This window comes from Anoplolepis gracilipes, chromosome 8 (assembly GCF_047496725.1).
Source record: "Anoplolepis gracilipes chromosome 8, ASM4749672v1, whole genome shotgun sequence".
Taxonomy (NCBI): domain Eukaryota; kingdom Metazoa; phylum Arthropoda; class Insecta; order Hymenoptera; family Formicidae; genus Anoplolepis; species Anoplolepis gracilipes.
The window spans coordinates 5573164-5600421 of NC_132977.1; the positions used below are offsets into that span (position 1 = coordinate 5573164).

General features: G+C 29.4%; 2 protein-coding genes across 16 annotated transcripts; both read left to right on the forward strand.

Moving 5' to 3' along the window:
• Positions 1–359: 359 nt before the first annotated feature.
• Positions 360–13409, forward strand: LOC140668962 (inactive ubiquitin carboxyl-terminal hydrolase MINDY-4B). Of its 11 annotated transcripts, none has more exons than XM_072898322.1 (12): positions 360–441; positions 859–945; positions 4450–5059; positions 8125–8210; positions 8387–8604; positions 8912–9116; positions 9541–9606; positions 9781–9851; positions 9985–10135; positions 10229–10428; positions 10769–10918; positions 11332–12063. In XM_072898322.1, the coding sequence occupies exons 3-12, from the start codon at positions 4918–4920 to the stop codon at positions 11375–11377; spliced, it is 1335 nt and encodes a 444-aa protein (XP_072754423.1). In that variant the 5' UTR covers positions 360–441; positions 859–945; positions 4450–4917; the 3' UTR covers positions 11378–12063. The 11 variants fall into 11 exon arrangements, 10 of the variants coding, with proteins under 10 accessions (XP_072754423.1, XP_072754428.1, XP_072754426.1 ...); XM_072898327.1 differs by having other exon boundaries at positions 4895–5059; XR_012047278.1 differs by lacking the exons at positions 360–441; positions 859–945 and adding exons at positions 3550–3978; positions 13291–13409 and having other exon boundaries at positions 11332–11626.
• Positions 13410–13558: 149 nt separating this feature from the next.
• Positions 13559–26664, forward strand: Cad96cb (protocadherin Fat 4-like Cad96Ca). Of its 5 annotated transcripts, none has more exons than XM_072898131.1 (19): positions 13559–14279; positions 17071–17244; positions 17314–17424; positions 20658–20944; positions 21033–21125; positions 21221–21328; positions 21537–21638; positions 22172–22297; positions 22547–22741; positions 22831–22912; positions 23320–23429; positions 23517–23663; positions 23744–23858; positions 23936–24005; positions 24222–24332; positions 24420–24593; positions 24922–25172; positions 25500–25771; positions 26173–26664. In XM_072898131.1, the coding sequence occupies exons 3-19, from the start codon at positions 17358–17360 to the stop codon at positions 26260–26262; spliced, it is 2400 nt and encodes a 799-aa protein (XP_072754232.1). In that variant the 5' UTR covers positions 13559–14279; positions 17071–17244; positions 17314–17357; the 3' UTR covers positions 26263–26664. The 5 variants fall into 5 exon arrangements, with proteins under 5 accessions (XP_072754232.1, XP_072754228.1, XP_072754230.1 ...); XM_072898127.1 differs by lacking the exon at positions 17071–17244 and having other exon boundaries at positions 13559–13857; positions 14027–14279; XM_072898129.1 differs by lacking the exon at positions 17071–17244 and having other exon boundaries at positions 13559–13676; positions 14027–14279.
• Positions 26665–27258: the final 594 nt, after the last annotated feature.

Below are 27258 nucleotides of genomic sequence, written 5' to 3' on the forward strand. Positions count from 1 at the left end.
TTTATATAATCGAACTGGGGGAAGGCAAAGGATTAAATATAATCTATGCAATGTTCCATGGAAGTATGCCAAAGACAATGTTCTCGAGAAATCAGAGTGTTACTAGTATTACTAGTAGTTAGACATAAACTCGCCTCAAGTGAAGCTTCTATTAGTCCGGATCACGAAAACCGTAGTAGTTCAGCTAGCCTAGATTCAAGTTTCCCCTTTGTAAGATCGTTCTTTACAGTAAATGTTTGTTTTGATCTTTGAATCTCAATATTGAAGTGTAATAAGGGAATATCACGTCAATAGCGTTAGTTTTTTATTAACATTATACTCTAGGCAGCAAAAGTTTACAGAATGAAAGGCTCAATTATAAAATAAAAAGTTTCCTTAACATAAGTTAAGCTTGTACGTGTTTTAGAGTTTATATAAAAGATAAGTTTTTCTCGTACCTCGGTAAGGCAAAAGTAGTTTACATAAATTGCACTCAATGTAATTTTCACAATTTTTAAAATTATGTATGTAAGCTAATCTATGATTTATCTAGAAATGTTTTTCTATACAATATCATAATAGATAATTTATTCAACTTTACAATATTTATTTAAAAAACTATATATATTTATTAATTTAAAAAATATCATATATTTTACGTAAATAAATTATTTTATTTTATAATATTTTACATAAATATGTAAATAAATAAAAGTTTTAATAATTTTAAATAAAAGTATTTAAAATAAAAGAAGTATATTAAGTTGATTATACACTGATAATTTTGTATACATATAAATATATATAACCTCTCTTTAAATTATTTATATAAAAAGATTTAAAAGAGATAGACTAACAAATATTTTTCATTCAATACAGAGAGACGCGCTGAAAAGCAAAAGAAAAAATTAGTGGCAAACGTGATTTGCAATAGCAAATTCTACATCTCATTCAAAGCACTGAATGGTATGTATATGTATAAGTAAATACTTTTGATTAAATTTATAATAAAGGTAAAAGTAACTGTTAATTAAAAAATTCTCTAAATTAAATACATAAAAAAATATGAAAAAAATGCTTACGTCTTTAAATTTAAATAACTCGGTACTTTAAAAAGAAAAAGATCTTTTACAATTTATAATATATCTTTTCTTTTTTTGCCTAAGAAATAATAGAATCCAAAAATCCCCCAAAAATTGCGTAAAAAATAACTTTCTTAAAATCAAAGTTGTGGAATTTTTGAAAACAATCTGATATGTTCCTAGAGAATAATAAAATATATATATGTCATGATATATAAATATACATCTCATAACTGACATTTCTCTATTTTATATAGTAATCATATTTACACTCGATCTTGAACCTTGTATATTAATATAAAAAAAAAACTGTACGTTCTCTTTCTGATGATTAAAATTTTCCATTTTCCGAGACTTGTGCGTCAACGATCGATCATCCGTGCGCAAGAGCTATATATGATCTTTTTTGCCTGGGGTAACCGTGCACAGCTGATCGATCATTAAGCTCGTTTCTCGTTCGTTCCGCTGCACTCGCACACGTGTGCATGCATTGCACCGCTCCTGGTACTACGCCACACGATTTTAGCTGTCCGATTTCATATTTGCGTCAGCGTCAGATCGATGTATGAGTGCTGCACACGTGCACAAATATCTTAGTGGTACATCTTCCTAGCAATGCATTTATTTCAAAATCTGAACTTGAACTTATTGTTAGACTCATTCAAGCATACAAAGGATGATCAGGAAATTGGCAATTAAGGATACGATAAATTCGGAAGCTATAAAGTCAATGCACGAGAGCACTGGAGAAATCAATTTTAACGATTCTTTGGTTTTCTTGTTATCCCCGTAATAAAATTCAATAGATCGAATCGCTTAATTGAATACTTTAATCGAGCGAGAAATCGAAGGATGATAATCCGACCAAAAAGCTCTCAGTTTATATCTATATTTATTCTTGATATTCTCGACATTCTCTGTAAAAAGTTTTATTTAAAAAAAATATTATAATTATATATTTGATAATTCATAGGTCTTCAACGAAAAATATTATAATATATAAATGTTACATAATTACAGAGATTACATATAATTATAAAGATATCGCAAATTTGTCATTGTATGTGCTCATTTTGCATTTATATATAATTTTATTAATATCTATACACCTCACTAACTGCATCCATATACTTTTGCAATATTAAATATTAAATTTGTATTTTATATTGCTTTGAATTTTTAAAATAAAAAATTCAAATAAAAATTAAAATTAAAATTATATCAAATAAAAATTATATTTTTTTCTAAGTAAATATTTAATATAATCTCGTAACAAAAATAATATTTATCAAGCATCTTTTTTAAATCTTTTACAAATATACCTATATTTATGTACAATGTAAGATAATATAAATAATTAATCGTTTAATAAAAACTTTGGTGCAGAAGAGTTATAAATATACGTATTACGTATACGTCTATCGTATATGGAGCGAAAGAATCATGTAAGGAAATGCATATACGATTCGGGTCAGTTATAAGCAATTTTCGCGATAATAACAGTAACTGTTGTTCCTAATTGAACGAGTTATAGTTTTTCTTTGTAGGTAATAAAAAATTACAATAAAAAGTTGCAATATTTTGATGAATTTCACATAGACAAAGAACAATATTGAAATACTAATGTTACGTACGTTGAGTTATATTTTTTAATAATATTTATACTGCCTTTCATATATTAAGTTAATGCAAATTACATTTTAATTCATTACAAAAAATGACAATAAAATAATAATCTTTTATATAATAAGACATATTGCAATATGTGTGTGTATGTGAATGACATTTATATTATTTCAAAACTTAATGTTTAAATATTTTATTATCTCACGTTTGTATAGTGTTACAAAAAAAAAATAGTTAGCAAAAGGATCAGAATTTAATCAAGCAGTCATATTCTTTTTCCATCTTAGCTCAGAAAAATATAAATACTCTAATTTTTTTTTACGTCATAATATGATTAAAGCTGCTTCCGACTGCAACTTCATTTCCGATTGTCTATAAAGCCAGTACGAGAACAGCACGAAACGCATGCAAAGATGCGCAGCTCTGATAAATCTATAAGATAAGACGATTCACGTACATTCGTGCCAAATACACTAGTTTAGGTATAAAATAGGTGTTACGCAGATGCTATAAAAGCGCGATTCGAGTACGTCGAGGCTATCAGTATACGTGTAACAATTAGACGAACAATTTCCTTTAACCGCAATAGGGTATCCATTACACTCTATCAAATAATATTTTTAGCATATTATTATATATATATATATATATATATATATATATATATATATATATATTTATATATATATATAGGCATATCGATTAACTTTTTGATATTTAAAAATTTCAGAGATTTGAAATTATATCTATTAAGTTTTCCACAGAAATTTGGCATTCAAACAATTTTTGTAAAAATTGAAACTTGATAACTATAAGAAACTATAGAAATAATAATTGTAAATTATTTAAATATTCAATCTCAATTTTAATTTATGATACCAACATTTTTGAAAACTGTTGACATATAAACGAGAAGAATATCGAGGGTGACTGTGGACCAAAAATCGATCTATAAACTCTCAAAATAACAGCTTACAAGATATATCTGTTGGATTGTAATGAGAAATTTTTACTAACGAAATTGACGAGATAACGAGATAAATGGTGTAATAATTTATTCAGCAAAAATTGATTGTTCTCTATACTCCTAAGCCACCCTGTGTAAGGTACTATTCGCGCGGTATGTTGAGTCAGCTCGGGGGTGTTAGTTAGGGTTATTATTTCTAGCCGTACGTCTGACGGCAGTCTGTCAGTTATCGCAAGTCAATGAGAGTACAAACAACAGCGTTTTCTTCGTAAACATTTATAATATTCGATGTAAATCGATTAAATATTCAAAATTTACGCAAATGTAAACGTATGAACACAAGTGTTAAATTTAATATAAATTATGTAACATCAATATTAATAACGTGATTTTAATTAATATGATTATTATTTTGCAAAATATAAATTATTAATTTTAAAAAATTTTATTCTAAAAAATTATGTGTGTTAATTAATTATATATATATATATATATATATATATATATATATATTATTTTACATTAATATTTTAATTAATAACGTGCTTAATAGCACCATAAATGTATTAATTAAAATATTTAAAATTATTGCAGTAAAGAGATAATATTTTTTGGAATAATTATATGAATAATTATATATCAATTATAAAAAATGTAAAAAAATTTCGATAATTTTTTAATATTATTATTTTTCATATTAATTATAAACTAATAAATTCAATTAATAAAGAAGTAATAAACTTGAGAGATCTAGTTGTCTAACTATGACGCATTTAAATCATCGGCATCTTGAAGATTTCAGAATAAGGAGTTTCGCGTTTGTACAGACATTATAAAGATTAGCATTTATTGTAAAAGAAACTGTGAACACGTTATTTTTCCTGCATTCCGTCACTCTGTTCTCGACAGACAAAATGAGAAAATGTGAGAGTATATACTGCAGAGAGCGAACCAACGCGTTTTTGTGGAAGTCATACCGGTTAAAAAACAATCACTCGATGGAATGACATTTTATAGACTGTCGAGCTGCATCAGGCTATGGATTATAAATTTTATGTATGAAACAGAAGATTGTATATATTTTCCGTCTAGAAGAAACATTTCGGCAAACAAACTCAACGCGTTATTATTATTGTTGATATAAGACAAAATACAATAATGTCCATTAACAGCAATCTGCTTGAGTATACTTATTGATGAGTTGTAAAATAGTGAGCAACAAAACGTGTTTAAATTTAAGTTTTACATGAGAATATAGAAGCTATGTACGATCGAGAAATGACAGAATCTGCATCCGACCAGATGCCAGAAGAGAAGGAGGTCGGAAATACGACCCCTATTTGCGGGAACCGACACTGTAAGGAAATGCGCAAGGACAAGTTACCTCCTTATCTTCGAGACAAAGGTATGTCGCATCTCGAGACTCCAAGTATAAAATAAAATATTAATAAAAAAAGACAGCTTTTGATTTGTTGTATATTACCAATAATTGTCAATTCTATAAGGAAGGAATACGGCTACAATTATATTTTAAATAGCATAATTAAAAAAATGATTAGATATATATTTTATTATATTTCTAAGCAAAACACACAAAGGATAAAAAACCATAATAATTTGAATAAAAATATATAGTTTATATTTGAAACGAAAAATAAAAAATTGAGAGAAGGATACTATCGTATTTTTCTTCTCTATCAATATATATTGCATTATAAATCAATGTATTTTAATATTAGATAAATGTCATTATGTTCTGCAACAATAAGTTTACACAAAAATATATTAGTGATTGCAAGAAACACAATGTAAATTCAAGAGTAAGCTTAGAAAAAGAATCAATTATAAAGAAACAGTGAAATTAAAAAATAATTATTATTCTTATTGACAATTTTTATTCACATTTCGTCCTAAAAGCTTTTAATCGAATGCTGCATGCTTTTCGCTAAAACTTTGGCTTCTGTTTTAGCTTGAGCTCGTTTTCTTCGTAAAGAAAACATATGTAGCTCAACCAGGGTAAGGATACAAATGTAGGTAACTCTAGAGAACGTGTAAGAGAGTATGTATGTACATATACTGCAGGAGCGTAAACGAATAGATCGATAAGTAAACCTTCTCGAGAGGCGCCTTGCGAATGTAAATTAGGGGTGCGATATATTGTCGTATATATGTGTATGTATATATGTGTATGTAATCGCCGAATGCAGATGGCCGTTCCGGCGCGAATTCGTAATACAATATCTTGATTGCACGCGAACACGCGATCTCTTTCGAGTTACGAAGTAGTGGAAAGGCCGCGCCGAATGATGCATACATCTCCACCGTCTGAAAATGACCGGATTACGACGGCTTTCGTTGCCCATCCTCTTAGAATTCTGTCGGACTATGCTTTTTCACAACTTTTTTACGCTTTTACAGTATTCTTATAAAATTGAACGCCCATAAGATCAGGGCATTTTTTGCAATGCCTATTTGTATAAAAAGAACTTTTATCTGGAAGGTCTTAAGAAATAAAATTCTAAAATTCTCTCTGTTAATAAGAAGAAATAGTATCTTCTGATAATAAAATATAATTGCCTAAATCTTAATCTAAAAATTTAGTTAATACATAAAAAAAGTACAAAATTTATACATATAAAAAGAAAAATAGATATATAAAATAGAATGAAAATTAAGATATATCAAAATGTAATATATTAAAAAAATATAAAAATGCAGAGAAAAAAATGTTTTATCTATGTAATTTATTTTTCTAAAATATGCATAAAATTTCTTGTTACCAAGAAAATAAAATTTTTATTTACGAATTACTCCTGCTTTAGAAATTGGTATGATTAAAAATATGATAGATATCTTAAAACATATGAATATCTATTTTTTCTATAAAAATTATTTTTTAATATTGTATAGTCAAATACAAGTACAATTATGTCAAATAACAATCACGTTTTTATTCCAACCAACACTTCAAACTTTAACTTAAAGCATTAAAGGTAGATTATGTAACCAATTTGATTGAACACTTTGTACAGGTTTCTCTTTATTAATTTTCCATCAGACGTGTCAAGGCTTCAGCGTAACTAATCAACTCATTTGAAATGAGTTTCGAAGGAAACAAGAACCTTGCCCTCTGATTTACCCCTGACTTGCCCTCTATGTGCCGTTCAATGTTACACGCGACATGCACGCAAGAAGTCTAAAAGCTTGAGTTTTGTTACTCTGCGCTCATGTATAAACAGTATCACGTTAACTTCGTCTCCTATAGCACTCGCCGTATAACAGAAACATACGTAACATAAAAGTCTAAGTAATTTACAACCAACCACATGCAATAGCGTGATTAAATGTTTTTACTTCTCAGCCATCCCGCAGAGAGTTTAAGCGGTTCTTGACTTCTTCTTGATTTTATACTTTATTTCTTGAAGACCACTTTCAATCTTATTTTAGAAAATAAAAAGAAAAAAAATTTTTTCTTATTTTTTTTCTTTGCTATCTTTATTTTTCTATACTTTTTTCTCTTTATTTTTGATTTTCTTATTTTACTTTTTTTTCTTTTATTATTATTCTTTTAATTTTCTTCTTCCTTTTTTTCTTTTTATTTTTCTTTTAATATATCTAGATTTATTGTTTTTCCTTCTTTTTTGATAAAAAAATTTTCAAGTATTTTAGTTACACCAAAAACGCGAGTATACTCATGTTCATTCAAATTCCAGTTCGAAACGCGACATGACAAATAGACATTAATAGGGCATGTCTACCGCTCTCAGCCGGCGTGTCTTCTCTTTCGGACATTCAAATTGACACCTTTCGTGCACGATCGGTCCCGACGCCCCGTCACGACGTAGACATTTCGCGAGATGCTTGCACGCATAAGCGCCGCATACCAGATCCTATATAAAGGAACGCGCGGATTCCAGCACGATCTCAATTGATATCTGATATCTCTGAGGACGCGGTACCATCGGGTGACAACTAGTCGCGGAGTCATTCTGAAAGTCTTAGTCTGCAATCGGTTTTTGCACTTCAACGCAGAGCATCCCGTAGATATTACGGATACTGAAAAATAAATAATGAATTACGATTAACAAATTCTTAATTGCACAAGAAGAGAAAAAAGATATTTGTGTTGAATATTACTTGAAAGATAATAATACAGATATGAAAGAATGTGATATATAAGGAATTCACATCGTCAGTCTGAAGATGGACGTAATGGATTGATATACCTCCGCTCATATTAATATTTTTTTTGCCAGTAAACGCATGTAAAATATAATTAATCACTAATTATTTTTTCAGTATCCTTAATATATCGTTAAAGATTACAAACAAGATGTTGCTATCGACTCGAGCAGCCCGATGCGCTGCTCTCATGGCAGAACCGGATGAACTCTATCCAGGTGTAAAAGACGTTTAATTAAAAACGAGGATCTACTTTATTTTTAAAATATTTTCTCTGATGTGTTTCAGAAAGAATACTCTATCCACGTAACACGAGAACTCTGCCAAAAATACCGGTGGTTGGCGGGCAACCTATCGAAGAAGAAACATGCATGGTAACCGTGAAAATATAACTTATTAGATGTATAAAAAATAAAAAGAAAGAAAAAAAAAGAATAATAAAAATGTTGTAAATAACATCTTTAAAAATTTCTTTATTAAATAAAAACTTAATTTGTAAAAATTAATTTATAAAAAATTGTTTATTATTTATTTATTTATTCTATTGCAGGCTTTGAGAACGTTGGTTTTCGGTTCCTGCGCGAGTCCACCTAAAATCGAATGGACAAGGACCGGTTTAACTTTACGACCATATGGCCAGAGTTTGGCATTTGGATTAAGAACTCCTAGAAACACAACGAGAGGCCTTGTTACTGCAGTACAGGCTATCATGCTGAAACATTTTTTATTCAAATGCGACAGACAAGATTCACGCGCAGGACCCGAAGCGTAAGTCTTTTCAGAGGCAGCATATATGTACATACATATTATTTTATTATTATAATAACAGGTATAATTTTGTATCACGATATGATTTTTACCTACAATAATTTTTTCGAATAATTTGTTATATCTTAGATAATATATATTTACAAACGAAATTAACGAAATTAGGAGAAGAGTCTTAAACTTCTTTGTATAGTATACAATACATTAGAGTAAAAAATATGACAGTATTATCGGATAAACCTGACAACTAAAATTCTCACATAAAATTATGTAATTCAATTCTAAATAGAATTTCTTCTGATCGCAGTCTACTGAAACCCTCATACGATCGACAGATCGAAGTATTGACTTCTGCGATATCGGAGATCATTTGGCGTTCTGCGGGTGGCTTCTCTGTTTCCACGTGTGTAAATGTCAGTAACACCGTGCCAAAGGCCGTGGTGGTTCTACCACAGGACACACCATACATTCAACATAGTGTACAGTATTTTCAAGATGGATTAACAGAAACGGTATATCTTTCTTTTTTTTTTAATAACCTTTTGTACTAATAATTAACTAAAATAATTAATTACTTATTTTTAATTTAAAATATCTTTATCTTTAATTAGCTACTTATCTTTAATTTAAAATATAATTTAAAAAGTGACAAAATTAATATTCTTAATTAATAAAAGAATTTAATTATGCACTAGTGCATTTGTCCTATCTCATAAAAGAATAATGCAGTGAAATCTATGCTTTCTCGTATAATTAACGTACAAGGAAACAGCGTTTGTCAAATTATAGTGCTGGTTTCGCCAAGTGTGTTAAAAATACTCTCGAGATCGAGCGACCGATATGTTCCTTAGAATCACAGTAGTTAACAATGTACAATATTTTCAATAATATTTTATATCAGATTCACATATTCTGAAAAATTGCTTTGTATTCTAGCTGCACCTCTTCGAATTCAACTCTTTAGAGGACCTTGAGATATTTATTAAGAGATACTTATACCTGGTGAGTATGTTTACGGTAGGAAACTAAAGTACTTGGCGTATTAAATATCAGATATTACTTAATTAAAGAAATTGTATATTTTTAATTTTTTGTAATAAAGATTATTTCATTTAAAATTAATTGAGAATATTTTTATCATAAAAATATCTTTATTTATATATATTTTACTTTTAGTTCCATGACGAAGGCGGATCTGGTGCGAAATTACTTTTGTACAGCGCAGTGCTCTCGAGAGGCCTCTCAAAGTAAGATATTTCTTTTTTAATTCCTTTATCGCTATGATTTTACTTCAGGTTGAAAATGAATAAAAGATTACTTTAGATTGCAATCACATAATACGTTACTTTTATTAATGCATTTAAATATTTAATCACACAGAGTTCAGAATGATTTGGAAGATCCAAAGGCATCGATTCTTGGTGGATGTTTAGAGGAAGGCCCAATCAGCATCGTCATCTTTGTTTTAACTGGTCGTGCTTCACCGCATCTTCATAATGGAGTACTTCAGGTTGGCGATGAAAATACATATGTAAGCTCATTGTTTTATTAATTTAATCCTTTAGCATTTATAAATATATATTTATAATTACATTTACTGATAATCTAATTAATTTGAAATAAGGCTGTACCACAATGGGGCATTCTTACGAGAAGCGAAGTGGGATTTTTAATACACGAAGGTGAGGGCAATGTCAGTAAACAGCCGGGTTCTCGTTTAAAAACACCCAGCCTACCGATATGGGTGACCCTCTGCCTCGGTCATCACGGCGTGCTGTTCAATATGAATCGAGAGTTACTGAGAAATTATCACGCAGAACGACGGTACGGATATATATTATTATTTTATTTATTTTCTCTATCTCTTAATTTTTTATTTTAATATTAATTTATTATTATTATTACATAGTACAATGTCACGATTATAATATATCATGCATATATTTTATTTCTACATCATGTGATTATCTTCATATAAAATGTAAAAAATTATGCAGTCTAGATGATGTAAAAAATATTACATATGTAGGTTATATGTTAATATGGATAATAGTTACACAACAGAATCCACTTCTAAACTTTTAAACACCAATAAATATTCAAACAGTATCCTTGTCATTTTTCCTCGAAGTTCTAAAGAAATATTATCCTGTACGTGTTAAAGTTTCGAGGTCCAATATTTTACCTGCGGTGGCAGTCACGCTACGTTGACGGTAGATACCAGGGCAAACGAAACTTCCGGGGTATCAGATGCTGCAACAATGGAAGCCTCAGATATCGCCGCAACGCCGTTGGAGAAACTCATTCGATCCAAGTTAGTATATATTAAATAATATAAAAATGAATTATTTTTATTAAAATATTTTTATAAAAATTAATATGCTCTCTCTTCGCAGTTCTCTTTAAAACTATTACATTTATCTCTATACGTATTAAAGAAAACGCAAACTATTACTTTGATGGATAATTTCATCATTGCGTGACATATCTGATTGCCTGGTACTTAAAACTTAATGTACAATAGAACATAGTTTAATTTAAAAAATTACTTTTTTTCTCTATTAGCTTTTGCTATAAAAAAAGATAGACCTAAGATCACTATTGTCTTCTCAATTACGAAATAATCGGGCGATAGCTGCGAGATCACTCGAGCGTTACCGTAAGCAAGATAGAATTCAAGATTCAAGGTATCATCTCTTCCATTTATTGTTTCACGCTGCGTCAAAGATGGCAGGATGCTCTCATACAATGGAACGGAACACCAGTGATGTGAAAGAATACCGAAGAAAATGACAATCAGTGTGTTAAGCCCTTCCGTATCAAGCCGTGTGATTCCACGTGATACTAATCAATCAGCATTAATCGATGGTTGAGTGCGCTTAATCTCAAACAAAAACTTCTTGTCAATATAATAACAATATTTAAGTACAATAGATATTGTTTGTGTCGGGCACTACATAATTTTACGCGTGTGATAAGATCAATCTTTCTTGCGCTTTCTTAGATAGTACAGCAGATCGTGGTACGATGATCTCGAAAAACTTTATTTTATAAAATATATTAATTATTATAGTAAGTGACTGTTAACATATAACGATATGTCATCTTATTGTTAGTCGTTGAATTAATAATATATAAAAAGCTATCATTGCAGGGAGATTGCATATTTTGATAGTTTGTTAGATGTTGTTTTCACCATCAATGGAATATAATAAAATATAAAAATTATACATCAAACAAAAGTATTAAGAATAACGTTTCTAAAAAATTAAGAAATGTTATTTGAATAAAACCAGTATTATTATATACGTATGTAAGTCTGAAATGACCTAAATCTCCCTATATATATCATCCTTAGACAGATCGAATACTCATAGATAATCATTTAGTCAATAATTAACAAACTCTTATCAAAGTTATCACGCGATCGCGTGGGAAACGATACGTTTTCTTTGACTTTTATGCATGCAATATGTATTGGATGACATATTATGTAAAATATAAAAGTTGATAAAAAAAAATCTCGATTTTGAATTAGTGTAGGTGATTCTCAATATTACAATACAACTCTATGCAAAATATTTTATAGAAAAATGTCAACATAAAATTTCATCAACATTCTAATATTTAAGAAAAATTATTCTGCAAATAAAAAAAAAGATCCATGTAATAATAAAGAATTAATAAGTGAAAATATTAATAATAATCAACATGTGTGTGTTTTACGAAATCAAATAATCTGTTTCAAAGCAAATAATAAATTTCGATTTGCGTTATAATAGTCAAGCGTTTGAAGACATTTACAATGATTGAGCACTTGTGAAAATACTTGATAAATTGCGTGCTCTGATCGTTAACTGATGGACGCACCGTTAGCGAGTCATTCTGCGTAAATCGCGTACAATAACTGAAACTGGTTCAAAGTGGAAAGGATTTAAGACGAGTTGTTTATTAACTGCAAGCACCGTGCATAATAAAAGTAATTTTTTCCAATGAGAGAGAGAAACAGGGAGGAAGAAAGGGGAGTACACCCGCAATTTCACAGACCGATGATCCGCGAAAGACGCGTCGCGGTGCCATAAGCGAAACGCCGTAGCACGAGGGTCTCGTTCCACTTGCCATCGACCATTTCTCACGACATCAAATCACAAACTGTCAAAAGGAACGTGACATTTGGCTGCGCATTTTGTTGAAAAAAATTGCATATTCACGTAATTTTACTCACTCGCGGTATTAGCCATTTCGTATTACTTATGCTTATCAAGAAACATTGAGAGATTAAAAGGAAAAAACATTGAAATAAAAAATGTTATAACATTTTGTGCCAGGTCAAAGGTTTTAATTTAGATTATTATTACCGTTAGCTTTTATTAAACGAAAAGTGACTGTATACAAATCACATTCTTATTTTTCAAATTAAATGTATTAAGCTTATTGTCATTATCGTGTTATTAAACTGTGAAACTCTTTCCGCTTTTTTACAATCCTTCAAATATCAAAGAGAATTTTTTTGTTTAATCTTCCTCCTCAGCTTATATAAATTAATTTATTATTTGTCTTTCATTATTATATTATATCTGATTTTTTATTATCTATTTTTTATCTATTATATATTTTTTATTATCTATTATATATTTATTATTATCTATTTTTCTCTTATTCACCTTTTAATTTTTTATTTTTCAGGAGGCCTTCTTCGAAGAAACTTGCCGGAAATGCTCGCACTCCCATGCTCTAAGAAGGTCGACGCAAGTCCCTGTAGGGCTCCAAAGATAAGGGTCAGTTATGTGTACTCGTTCGAATACACACGCATATGCATCGCGTCCGTTCCCCCGTCGTATATGAAAGCAAACACCTGTTCGCGGTGCGATTCAGGTGGACGTTTCTGTTGGCCGCCTCGGTCCCCTCTTTCTGACACAATAGGGAGCCAACCGAGTGCCGCTCCGGCCGCTTTGCTCGACGGCTCTGTTTTATAGTAAAAAGTTCCATAGCCCTACAGCACGTCGTAGTCGTAGCCGAGTTTGATACGAGATCGATTCGGACGAGGCAGGTCGATGACGGTAACGCACGGAGTGTGTACGACGTATATTAAAACTAGTGCAGGAAGAAAAAAAAACGGCTAAAATAAATAAATAAAAAAAATTTTAGAAACATCTAGAAAATACAAAAAAAATCTACAATCGCGTAAAAGAATAAGTGATTTTCTAGAAAGTGATTTAATACACATATCGGAAAGAAATGTGAAGACAAAAAGTAAATCATAACTCAAAGATTCAAATCAAATTTTGTGGTTTTTTTAAGAGAAGATAAAACTGTTATCTTTTTATTAAAGAAACTCAGTTTCTTTAATAAAAAGTTTAATCGATACATTTGTGATGTAAAATTTGAAAAATTTATCCTTACCTTTGTTATGTATGTGAAGAAACGTGAGAGACTGAGAAGAGTGTCTGGTCGCGCCGATCGATAAGGACTACTGAGGGTATAATTCGTGAACCCTTTTTGCTTTTCGTTATAAGGGCGGTGACTAATCAAATGCATGGTGGATCAAGAAAATATTAACAACATGAGATCTGCGTTACTAATGAAGAACTAGTGATGTTGAGATAAATTTGTTATTTTAGCAAACGATAATTATAGATATATGGATGACGTCCTTCTTCTGAGTGCATTTTGTGGTAAATTTGTCAATTATTTATTAACATTTAATTTAATTTAATTTTAAAATATTAGTCGAAAGCACTATGTAACAATTAATATCAATTAAAAGCAATCTATAATAGTATCTATTAATTATAAGTTTTTTTTTTGTTCAATATATTACTTCAAAATCTTTCATTATTATTTGAAAGATACATTTAAAGAAAAAAAATATAATAATAAACTAAATTAATTATTGTAATTAAAAAATATAAGAACAATATAAATTATAAAAGCAATAATAAAACAAGAGGATAATACATACTTTGTTATGTGTATAAACATTCTTATGTGTAATTTCTAAAGTTTGTATTTAATGTATAAAAAATATGGTGTAACATAATTAAGCACGATAATATAACAATAATACAATAGTTAAATATTATCTTAAACATTATTGAGTAAAGTCACGATTGTTAATTTTTCAAACAATGATAAAATAATTAATTCCAAACTTTTATTAAAATAAAAAAACAGCAAAACGAAAATTTAAGTCATCAAAACTGTCGATATCCGACCAATGCTTTTATACAGTTATCTGCCGGAGCCGAGGCCGGAGGCCTTTACGCCGGTTGCCCATCACGCGTTGCGTTTCAATTTACGGTCTGTGAATTTAAGCAGTACTGTGCGGCCCACATATAACCAAATCCGGTTGATATTTTTTTTTTTATAAATATAAATTCAGTCTATTCGCATAAATAATTTTGCTAAGATTTTCTTACATTAGTTTCTTTGTCCTATATTCTTTACAGCCTTTCAACCATTTATATCAAGTGACGCTAAAAACGTGTGAAAAGCTCAACAAATAATCATGGAATATTCTATATAAGCTTACAAAAGGATTATGAAAGAACATTTTAAAAAGAAAGAAGAGAAACTGAAATTTTAAGATATTTTTATTAGTAATCATTATAAATGTATTAAATTAAAATTTTTTCCAAAAGATAAAGTAATGTTGAAATAAAATTAAACTGAAAAGATTGTATACTTATTCAACTTTACAATCAAAAGAATAATAACAATAAATATTAATTAAATAATTTTTACACACTTAATACTAAATTATAAGAAATATTTCAAACTTAATTAAAAATATTTTTTTAATAATCTTATCAATATTATTAATATTCTTACTAAGCATATTAATATCATTTAAAAATAAAGTTTATAAAAATATAATATTTTTTCATTTATATAAAATGTAATGTATGTACAACGACATGCATTCCGGAAACTGTTTTAATATAGCGGGCATTATATATTTAACTCATCTTTTACTTCAAGATTTAAAAATAAAAATTGAATTAGTAATAACAATAATTAATATTTGTATTTAAATAACAAAATTCTTCTATTAAAATACTTAATTTTCTATCAAATATCATGAATGGTAAAATGTAAAGCTAAACATTAGTCGGTCGCACTTTCTCGTATTAACAAGGTTGAAGAAGTCTACTTCCGTTTTCGCCATTCAATTTTAAAAAGAAACGTGTTGCGTGTAATTTTAATATCTTAAACATCAAAAAACGATCGTCAATCTTTCGATGTGACGTCGCTAAAAAAAAAATACGTTGGTTACACGAAAGGTGACAGTGCGAAGTGTCAAGAGTTATCTCCAGCATGCATAAATCGCACTAGTCATTCTAGCCCTGATGACGCGCAGTCCTACATAGCCGTAGTTCCACGCGTAATAAAGGAGTTTCTCTGCATGCTTTCTAACCACGCGTTATGCTCATGCTGCAGACACGTTTCGTCGTCGGACAAAGTGGTTGTTTTTTCATCGCTTATGTTCTTACACTCGTCTGCTAACCTGATGACAAACTTGACAAACGTTACTTGCACATTACTAGTAAATTGTTACGTTTAGTGATGGCATGTTCTTGCGTCATCTTGTTGAATGCTAAAACATAAGTAGTCAATATAAAATGCGCGATGCTTATGAAATTACTATCTTTAAAAGACGCTATTATTATTTTCACTCCATCATTCTTCTCTAAAAGATATTAAAAAGCCCAAAAAAGGCTATAAAAAAATGAATAAAAAATATTCTAAGTTTGAAACTTTCAGTACTTTCAGTTTCATGAACCGCGCTCAAGTTTTCACGCCTTTGTAATTATTTTTTTGATCTTGTTATCTTTGTTACTTTCTCTTTTGCCAAATTTATTACTTTTCAAATTATCTTTAATGCATAAAATTTTGATAATTTACTAATTATTTCGTTGATTAAAAATTAATAAAAAATCACAATTTAATGATATAACATAAATTTTGTTATTTTTCAATTTTTCTATTTTTCCGCTTATTTATGGAAGAGACTTGAGACTTATACATTAAAATGAAAAGGCGGAAAAGTTTACATTAAATATGTACATAAAGAAAAAAAGAAAGAAACTAGATACTGGAAAATTAGATAAAAAAATGACAAAATAAAGTTATTTTATATATAAATTACGTTACATAAAATCCTTGCACTTCCGTGTTATTATATCACACATATCTTGTGTGCCATTGCAACATCAACAAAAAATAAATCTTAGTAACAAATATGCATGTTAAATAAATTTGTTGAAAATAATTTAATTACTTAATTATTGCAATATAAATATATTAAATTTTAATACTATTTTTAATTATACTTAAAATGTTGGAAATTTATCTCAAGTGATAATGTAAAAAAATAATATATAATAATAAGTAAATTATAATTAAAAACTTTTTAGTTTTTATAAAGTCTCTATATAACTATACTTATGATATATTTCACACAAGATCTCTTCGCAAGAAATAAGAAATTCCTAAACGAAAACCAATAAGAATTCCATAATGATTCTGAGAAAGCAGATATATAGGAACGTAAGAAATTTTATTTCCGCGAATACAATAAATTGAAGTATCTTCTGAGAACTTTATTCCCACGGTGAACGGAAAGATTAAAGAACTCGGGTACGCAAACTTGAATTTCTTATCACTTTTCTCGTTTCCCGTCATTGATTTTCATCCTTTTTTTTCCAGATGTACCGATCGACGGAATCGATGGACGATGATCTTGAATTGCCATGGGACGAAACGTATTAAAGATCTTGCTGCTCCTCTGCTGCATGCTGCGACCGCATGTCGGACAATGTAAGTCTTTTTGCATCAATTTCTTTCTCCACATATTCCTGTCCTTTTTCTCATTGCATCTTACAAATTTATGGAAATTGATGAAGCAAAATATATAGTGCTTTATAAACCAAAAAAAAAATATATATTACATATTTTTCAGTATCTTTCAAGATTGTTTATATTTGATCTATAAAATGTAATTGCTTTTTTTATGAATATTATGAATAATCTCTAAAATTTATAATAAAAAAATTATATATATATATATATATAGAATTTAAAATTAAATAGAATTGAAATATGTATATAACTGATTCAACAATTTATTATTATTATTACTGTATTTATTATTTTATTCTTTTTTCTTCTCAAATGGAGAAATGTAGTAATTGAAAAAGCTTGATGAAAGATGTAAGTAAACTTATATAATTTATAAGTCTACCTAAGCTATTTACAATGAACTTTACAAATTATATATTCTTTTGCTCTCTCCCACTAAATCTTTCAGATCTATTTTTATCTGAACTATTAGTTAACGCATTGTGTTTTTGCATGAACCGTGCGGAAAATGCAATTTGCATTAGTACGTTTGCGGATGTTTTTGCGCACGATCGAACGACTTTTGGTCTTCGTCTGTGTCAGGAAAGAAGTTTACGAAAGGCAGCGCCGTAACGCTGCGCCGTCGACGATACGCCATGAATTCGCGACCGGAACTTCGCTCCAGGGAAGCGCGTACATCTACCCTCTCGCACACGCGTTAAACAGCCCACGTGTATTTGTCTATGTCTTTGATATCTATGTGTCCTTCCAACATCCGAATTTCCATCAATCAATCGGGAAGAACAAATGACATGCTGTCTAATCAAACTTATTACGTCGAATAAATTTCACAATCAAATGTACAAAATGTAACTTTGCTTTCAACAAGAACGATTACCTTCTTCCCGATTGCGACACAATTCCATTGCATAATGATATGAAAATGTCCAATTACGTTCAAGTAATATAAATTCATGGAATTACTAGCTAATTTTGTTCTCTTCGATTTTATCTTATTATTTTTGTTCATTACATGCTCATTATTAAGATAATGAAAGAGCCTAAAAAAGCTCTGTACCGTAAAATATTAATTATACTGATGTTTTGCTCTTCGAAAGATTACGTATGATTAGAATAATCGATAAATTATGCATAAATCAAGAGAACGACGACAACTATGACAGCCAAACGAGGCGCAAAAGCGGCAGTCGTGATTTATGTTAGCATTAGAACAACTAAAGCTGTTGTTAGGCACAAACAGCTTCTTATATGCATTTTATCCAATGTACTTTATCCGGTTATTACATATAGGAATAATAATGAATATATGCTCATATTTATGAATATATGATTATATTTATTTCATTATGTGCCTGCTAGGTATATAGCAATTCTTACATGTTTCATTTTATTAATTTTTTTAATAAAAAAGAAATTAAATCTTATTTTTTTTAAATAATATTTTTTTCAAAAAAAAAAAGTTTACAGGTTGATAGGATTCGCACAAAATTTTTACTTGTTTCGAAAATATATATACAATATTTCGGGAAGAGAGTTTTCAAGAATATCTCTCTACGTGCATCATTTTATTTCTAAATGTGATTTTAATTCCAAATAATATTTATATCTCTGATAATTTGGAAAAATGCTCTCGCTTTTCTACTACGCTCTAGATTACAAAGTTACGTTATGTTTACGGTAAACTTAACTGCATTAGGACGTAACGCTTCTGGAATGTATTTGTGCAGGATCGTTTGAAGTCATTAAAACATCCGCAATTAATAACTGGACAATGAGTGTTATAAGCAAGTGTATGTGTACACTAATGTATAGCATGAGTATTACTATATAATAAATCTTACTATACATAGTACTTATGTTTGTTATCTGTTACAAGCAGAGATAAAGCTATGCATCTCTTTGCATCTCATTTGTGCGTAAAAAATACAAGAATAATTACTTTCTTGCTTTGAAAATTTCATAAAATAGACATTACATGGTAACTGCTTATTTTATAAAATGATTTCAGAAATGGCAAAATAGTTATTTAATAATTACTTAAAAATCAACAAAATATATATCTAGAGAAAAGAGAGTGTCCTTTCCTCTCTCTCTCTCTCTCTCTCTCTCTCTTTCTCTCTCTGTCTCTCTCTCTCTCTCTCTCTCTCCATGTGTATATATTATACACATATTTTTGATAAATTTTGTAATTTAATTTTCTTAAAAAATTATATTAATTTTTTTTGAATAAAATCTAATATTAAATACTAATAATAATATCAAAACAAATATTATTTCTTTCTTTTTCTCTCTCTTGAAATTATCTTCTCACATCTTTTTTATCCACAACTATTCTAAATGTATATTAATTAATCAATCATGACAATAGAAATAATAATAATCAAATAAATTTACATATTTCCTTAAATGTGCTACTTTTTAATGCAATCATTAGATTACTAATTATATGTTGAAATAAATAATATAATTGTTTATATTGTATATATATATAGGATTTATCGATCACGCGATTCATTGATCTTATATACCGTTAGAACAAAAGTCCAGATGGAGTTTCTCACAAGATTATTGTCCCACGGTCCTTTCATCATTACTCGCGATCCGAAACTGTAGCCTATTGAATTTGTACAACCCATTGAAAACCGGTTATCCGATTTCGACAGGAAACTGCAGTAACTCCAAAAGCGCTTATTCGATATTATATCTGTTGTATATGCGATTACTTTTTTCGAGCAGTTTTTCGAGCCGTACAATTTTTTACTCATTGTTATAAGAACAGTACACGCAATTCAAATTCAAATAACGATACTTTTTTTATAAAATTCAAATATTTTTATTAATATCTATCTATTTTAATATTATACAATCCTAGTATGTAAATGCCTTTCTTTAAATATCATATTATAAGAATTTAAAAAATATGTCAATAATTTCCAAAACAATTTGTTTTTCTATAATAAATACCTATATCTATAATTTGCATTTAAATTTGCAATATTTCTATTGATGAGATTCCACTTTTCATTCTAGAAATTAACTTCTTTTATTTATAATAATAATTAATTTTTGGTATTTATTTATACATTGAGATATATATTATTTATATATTTGGTAATAATTAATTTAAGTGTAAAGTACAGACTATGTACATTATTTTCTAATGCCAACAATTATTTGATTTTTTTTTACAGTAATTCAAGACAAACGATGCTTCCTGGAGAACGGAGCCACCGCGGCGCATCTCTTTGTCAGCGAGGATCTGCCCGTCGGCGGCACCGTGGGAGTTCTCGGGGTAGTGGGTGACCCCAGTGTACAAGGTGACATCGAACTAAGCTTGCAAGAGCATGACAGCCCCGTCGCGTTCTCGTCGTATTCAAAGAATTTAACTCTCATCAGACCGCTCGATAAAGAAGGCGTCGAGGGACCAGCGAGCGTTTTCATCAACGTTATTTGCGAGAAAAAGCACACCTTAGATCCAGTAAGACAATTCTTCCACTTTTATTGAATGACAGATACTATTTTTTAATGTTATTTATTAAATAATGTTGGTTTTCTTTGTTCTAAAGGGATTTATCATACCAGTGAACATTCGAGTAACCGATGCGAATGATAATTCACCGCAATTTATAAATGCTCCTTATGTGTTGAATATTTCTGAGGTGAGAAAATATTTTTTTTAATATTTATTAGTTGCATTTTAATATTTTAATATTATATCGTCCTTTATCCATTTTGTGACATGATAAAATCTCAGGTTACCGTCGTTGGTACGAGAGTCTTGCAGGGAGTTCGAGCTGTCGATGCTGATCAACCAGGACCATATTCTACTGTACAATACGCTGTTTTATCGGGAACTTATTCGGTAAATTTTATAAACATTTACACGATTAAATTATATTTATCTCATTACTTAATGTTTATCATCTTTCTGCATTTATTATACACTTATAATATTTACTTTGCAATCTTTCTTATTACTTACCTCGTCATTAATTTATTTCATTAATAATAATTTTAAAAGATACAATTTGAAGAGGAGAGAGACAATAATTTTTATTTTTATTTTACAGGATTATTTTGTTTTTGTAAATGCTTTGGAAGGCACTCTCGTATTAAGGAAATCGCTAGATTACGAGATTCTCACCAACTTTTCCGTTGGTATCCGCGCTCAAGTAAGTCTTTTTATTTAATTTTTTAATAAGCTAAAATTAATAGACACATAATAGGACTTTCAAAATTCACAATTAATTTATAAATTTCAAATCATATAATACAAAAGCGATTATATATTACATAAAAATTTTTTTTAAATGTAAAAATATGATTTGGATTCGATATGATTGATCTGACAAAATTGAATAAAAATTATTCTTTTTATATCACATGATTTGCAAAATACATTCGTAAAACAATAACAGAATTTAAAGTATTGTAAGTGGATCGTGATGGGTTTAAATAAATCGATTTAAATAAATTGATTTGTAATTCATGCGTATCGCGATACGCAACACTGAACAAGTAAGAAATTGATCGAGAAAGAGAACAATACTTTTTGTATTTCTCATGCTTGTACTCTGACAATGAAAGTTAAAAGAATCTTTTCTCTCTCAATCCAACTATACATATTTGTATAAAATAATGCTAATTTTAAACTATAATTTAAAACAATGAGTATTTATTCTAAAAATGAACTTTGTTTTTATAGGACCAAGGTAGTCCACCACGGTCGTCTACGACGACATTATACGTCAATGTTATCGACGCTGATGATCAAAATCCAGCTTTCTTGAATGATGAATACAAAGTCGCCGTACCCCGTCACGTAAAGGGGGTAAGCTTGACTTATTTTCTTGCTCAAAAATTTATTCCACACAATCAGAATTGATTTTATTTGATAGATACATACAATTATAGAAACATATGTGGTTATTTAAGTTATCATTTTCAATTATACACACACTATATTTATATACATTATTTTATATTAAATATTTAAAAAAATAAAAATAATGAAGAAAAGAAAGTCAACTGAAGGAATAAGAATTTAATATGAATTAATTTAATTTACTAATTCTTATAGAGAAGAACGTTAAAAGTGACTCCTGTCGCGATAAAAGCCATAGATCAAGATGTGGGAATAAATGCAGCAGTTCGATATACCATTCAAGGTGGAATTTTACCTTTTCTGGATTTAAATCCTGAAACTGCTGAAATCGTCATGATACGATTACTACAGGATCACGAGCTAATGACGTCAGCGACTATCGTCATTAAGGTAGGAATATTGACATTAAATTTATAATTTAATCAAATTCTTAACATATATAAAGATATAATAATTATTGAATATTGTTCGTTAAATAGGCTACTCAAGTGAATAATCCGGATAGATATGCTCTTGCTACAGTTATCGTATCACGAGAAGATGCAGTTGGACCAACAGCAGGTATATATATTTAAATATATTAATATATTAATTATTAATATAAATATATTAATTATTTTTCTTGAAATTATTATTATTTTATTGTAGCTCACATATATTTTATTTGTATATATAATAATTTACCGCATAATTAGTTATTAATTATTAATTATCATTGTTTAATTATTAAAATAAATGGATTTGTACAATCAATTCACACACATTATTAACTAATTATAATAAAACTTATTAATTATATATTTTTCATCTAAAATTTAATTTATACATACGTTGTTTCGTATGCAAATTAAAAGGTTAAAATGTAATGTAAAATAAAAGGTCAAAATAATACTTAATTAAATCGAACTATTGTCGATTTGATAACACATTGTGTCAGATTAAAATGATACTTATCTTACACATGCTAGGTGGTCGATTACCTGTGAAATTCGTGCTAAAGGATCATCAAACGAGTGTACCGGAGGATACGCCTTCTGGAAGCGTTCTTCTAACAACAGGAGTCAACAAAGCCGACCCTGTAAGTAGTATAAAAATTCGCTTTAACGATAAGAGTGCAAGAGTAAACCATGACATAGCAGCGTAGTATCTTAGCCTTTAATCCTAGGATTTAAGATTTTGGCTGATGGGTGCGGCCGAGGACCTGAAGAGATTCTCGATCACTAATTCTGGCGAGTTGATCCTCAAAGGTGAATTGGATTACGAGAAACGTGTCCAGCATAATTTTCTAGTTCACGTCACAGACGGATATCATGTAGGTCTTTTAATATTTGTAAATTATTTTTTTATATCATTTTTAGATAATATATATAACATACAATATTTTTTGTTCAGAATGATACGTCACGGGTAAACATTTCGGTCGAAGACGTCAATGAATGGGAACCTCGATTTCGATATACTCGCTACGAAATTCATGCTTCTTCCGCGAGAGAAGGTTCTACTGTTGGTAAGTCTTCTCTTTGTTATATTAAATGTCGATCCAATTTCTGTTACACGATATTAGAAAAGCGCGTAACTTTTCAGGAAGATTGGAAGTAGCTGACGGTGACAGAGGCGACAAAGTCAGCTTATCTCTCAGAGGACAAGATGCAAGGTATAAATTATATTTCAAATAAAAATATCTATATATTATTACATGAGAAAGCAGTTATACATTACATAAGAATTTTATACTTTAAATATAAGATGTTTGATATATTATTTAAATCCTAAAAAATAAAATCTTTCAACTCCAATAAAAGACGTACACCTAATCTAAATAAAATAATTATAATTATTTTTAATACAATTATATAAATCATTTTTTCAGATCTTTCGAAGTTAGAGACAACGGAGAATTGGTGCTACGATCGCTGAATTCATTTAACGGATCTGTGGCTCGATTTATGGCGGTGGCTTCCGACACTGGAAAACCGTCTAAGTATTATACATTTCTCTGTCATTATTTAATTCAACGTTGATGATTATTCCAGATATTAATCTATTTCTGTATCTGTGATTTCTCTAGATATAGTATGGTTCCGGTGATTGTACACATACCAAATAGCGGCTCGTTGCCGATCGCCGCGAGAGCTGCACCCGCTTGGCTCGGTAATAGTGTGTTATTAGTTGCAATCTTTGGTGCAGTTTTAGGTCTTCTTGGAGTCGTCATACTCATCCTCATTCTTTATATTTATAAGCAGTGAGTAAAATTGTCGAATATAAATTTGAACCAATTTATAGTTATATTTTGATTAATTATAACATTGAATAGTGTTGTATTTTTTCTGTATAAAAAGCATAAATTAAATTTATTACATTTAATAAGTTCTTATCATCAAATTACTAGATTATATATCAAATCATTTATATGTCATTGTGTAGAAGTAAAGTTCTACAGTATTACAGATAAAATGATTTTCTCGATCTTCGAGGATCATATTCATATAATGAAAGTATTATAAATTTAAACATTTTTATTAAGTTAATTAGAACTTAAGGCATATTTAATTTCTTTTTTTTTCTTTAAGCAAAAGACCCAAAAGCGGTGGTTCAGTCAGTTCTGTAGGCACGGGATATCGCGAGAAATCACCGGTTCCCTCTGCTCTGAGCCCGATGCCGCAGGTGCTAGGTGCCAATGTTCTTCAGGATACTTTGGAGGGTCCGCGAAATCGACTTCACGATAATGACAGCAACGAGAATGATAACAGTAGCCGTAACGATATCGATAATCCAGTCTTCGGAGAAATAAATGAAAGCTCATATGGTGCTACAATTAAAAGTATATTTTTACAGATATAAATAATGCAATATCAAGTAATCTAACTGTTCTCCAAAATATTTAGCATAATTTAATGTAACTTACTTTAGTTTCATTCCTCAGTTTTACATGTCTTTCTCTTACATGCGACTTTTATGCATCTATTAAAATAATAAAAATCAAATTCAGTTGCTGAAGTAAGTAAGCTTTTTTTAAAAAAATTTGCTAACGTTATTTATTTGTTTTTTTATTTAAAAGTTCTAAAATTTTTCATAAAATCATATCTTTATCACGGAACATTTATGACATTCAATTTCTCATTTTACGTTTTTTCATCTTACATTATAGGTATAGCATCAGCGAGACAATTACCATTATATGCCAGACATAAAGTGGCACCCGCCCCAAATCCGCCAACTTTATCAGCTACAACGAATATTCCCAATATTGGCGGGTTAGTGCAGAATATGAATGATTTGAGTGCTAGAACCAATTTAGATGCTGGATCTCATGATTCCTCCAATTATTCGGGAGATCCTCCAGACTCCTTGGTGCCAGCGTGGCCTGCTAGTTCAGCCTTGCCGAGAATTAAAAAATTGTCCTGGGACGATGACGATAGGGTAATTATCTCACAAATTAATCCGTAGATCCTTCACCTCAAAAAAGATAAATTAACAGAAAAGATAAATTTCACATTAAATAACAAATAAAAAAATTATAATGTTTTTTGGAATTATCTTTTATATGCGTAAAGAGGTATACATTTTTTCAAACTATTAAAATAGGAAGGTTTATATTACTGCTAAAAAGTAATTTTTTAACCTAAATAATTTAAATAGAGCGATATTTCTCTTTGTCTCTCGTACTTACTATTTCTTAACCGATTCTTATGCTTACAAATAACATGTACACAAGAAATAATTAAATCTAAGTTTACTTGGAGAAATAAAAATATATTATGCAATCCTAAAGAGCAAACAAATGGGGAACAATAGAGATAGAAATATTCATCGTTTTCCAGACCGTGGACAGCGTCGAGGTCGCAGCGGAAACGCGAACCGGAGACAATCAAGCTGGCAACGAGAGGCTCAATCTCACCGTGTATTTTTAATGATCAATTATTATGTAAATGGGATGATATCGATGACAGAAGACTGTCGTAAGCGCTGTTTCATCAATCTAGTTAAATAAAATTTCGTTGATGTCGAAATTCTCTGTGAATGAATTTCGATGCATTGCAATCCAACGTGACCTTACGCGTGTATTCGGTCCACGAAACATCTGTGTTATCCTGCGTTATATCCTGCGCGATATAGCCTTAACTCGCATCATCCTGAACGAATTATATCCATTATCTGTTCGACGCGACATCAATCTCGATTGTGAAAAAAGTTAATTATTAAAAATTGCTGGAAGTCAAACGGAGAAATCGTGAGGATACAAAAACATTTAATGTTATATATTAAAATCAAAAAGAAAAGAAAGTAAATCGAAAAATAATGCGGTAGATCTGATTGAGGCATGACTGCTGTAAACATTACTAATATTAAAAAAAAATAATAATAAAATTTTCCGTTTTGATAATTATATATATATAAAAGAATAATATTGAAAGTGTTATATTTTATTGCTTTGTTAATAAAATCAATAATGTATATTTGTAACTTTTATAAAATATTGTGTTTGCACTTATTACTAACATTTTTAAGCTATCACAAATTTCTAAACCGCAAAATCTCCCTTTGTCAAGATTATTTGAAGAAACATTCAAAGTGACATGATATAAATGCTACGAAAATGGTTCGTTAATGCATAAGAAAATAAGTTGCAATTTGTGTAAGTCGCATAGATACGAGAAAGTATGATAGTTGAGCATACAAATGTCGCTATTATTAAGTCGATGAAGTTATTATGTTTGCACTTTGTTGAAACCGCAGATATTCAAATACTTGAAGAAACTGGGTCAGTAGGTCGATCTTAGTGAGTATTTATACAACGAATAAATAAATGAACATCCACGATAAATTTGAAATTTATGAAAATGTGATGTTCATAAAGATACCAAACATAATTATTGCAAAAATGCATCTCGTAGTAAAATGTAAAT

What these genes read in the sequence shown, in the direction of transcription:
- LOC140668962 (XM_072898322.1), top strand. Translation starts at nt 4,918, where the DNA reads ATGTACGATCGAGAAATGACAGAATCTGCATCCGACCAGATGCCAGAA. An exon ending in AAGATGGATTAACAGAAACG is followed by an intron (nt 9,117 to 9,540) that starts GTATATCTTTCT and finishes TTTGTATTCTAG; the next exon opens with CTGCACCTCTTCGAATTCAA. An exon ending in AATTATCACGCAGAACGACG is followed by an intron (nt 10,429 to 10,768) that starts GTACGGATATAT and finishes TACGTGTTAAAG; the next exon opens with TTTCGAGGTCCAATATTTTA.
- Cad96cb (XM_072898131.1), top strand. Translation starts at nt 17,358, where the DNA reads ATGGGACGAAACGTATTAAAGATCTTGCTGCTCCTCTGCTGCATGCTG. An exon ending in AAAAGCACACCTTAGATCCA is followed by an intron (nt 20,945 to 21,032) that starts GTAAGACAATTC and finishes TTTGTTCTAAAG; the next exon opens with GGATTTATCATACCAGTGAA. An exon ending in GACACTGGAAAACCGTCTAA is followed by an intron (nt 24,333 to 24,419) that starts GTATTATACATT and finishes TGATTTCTCTAG; the next exon opens with ATATAGTATGGTTCCGGTGA.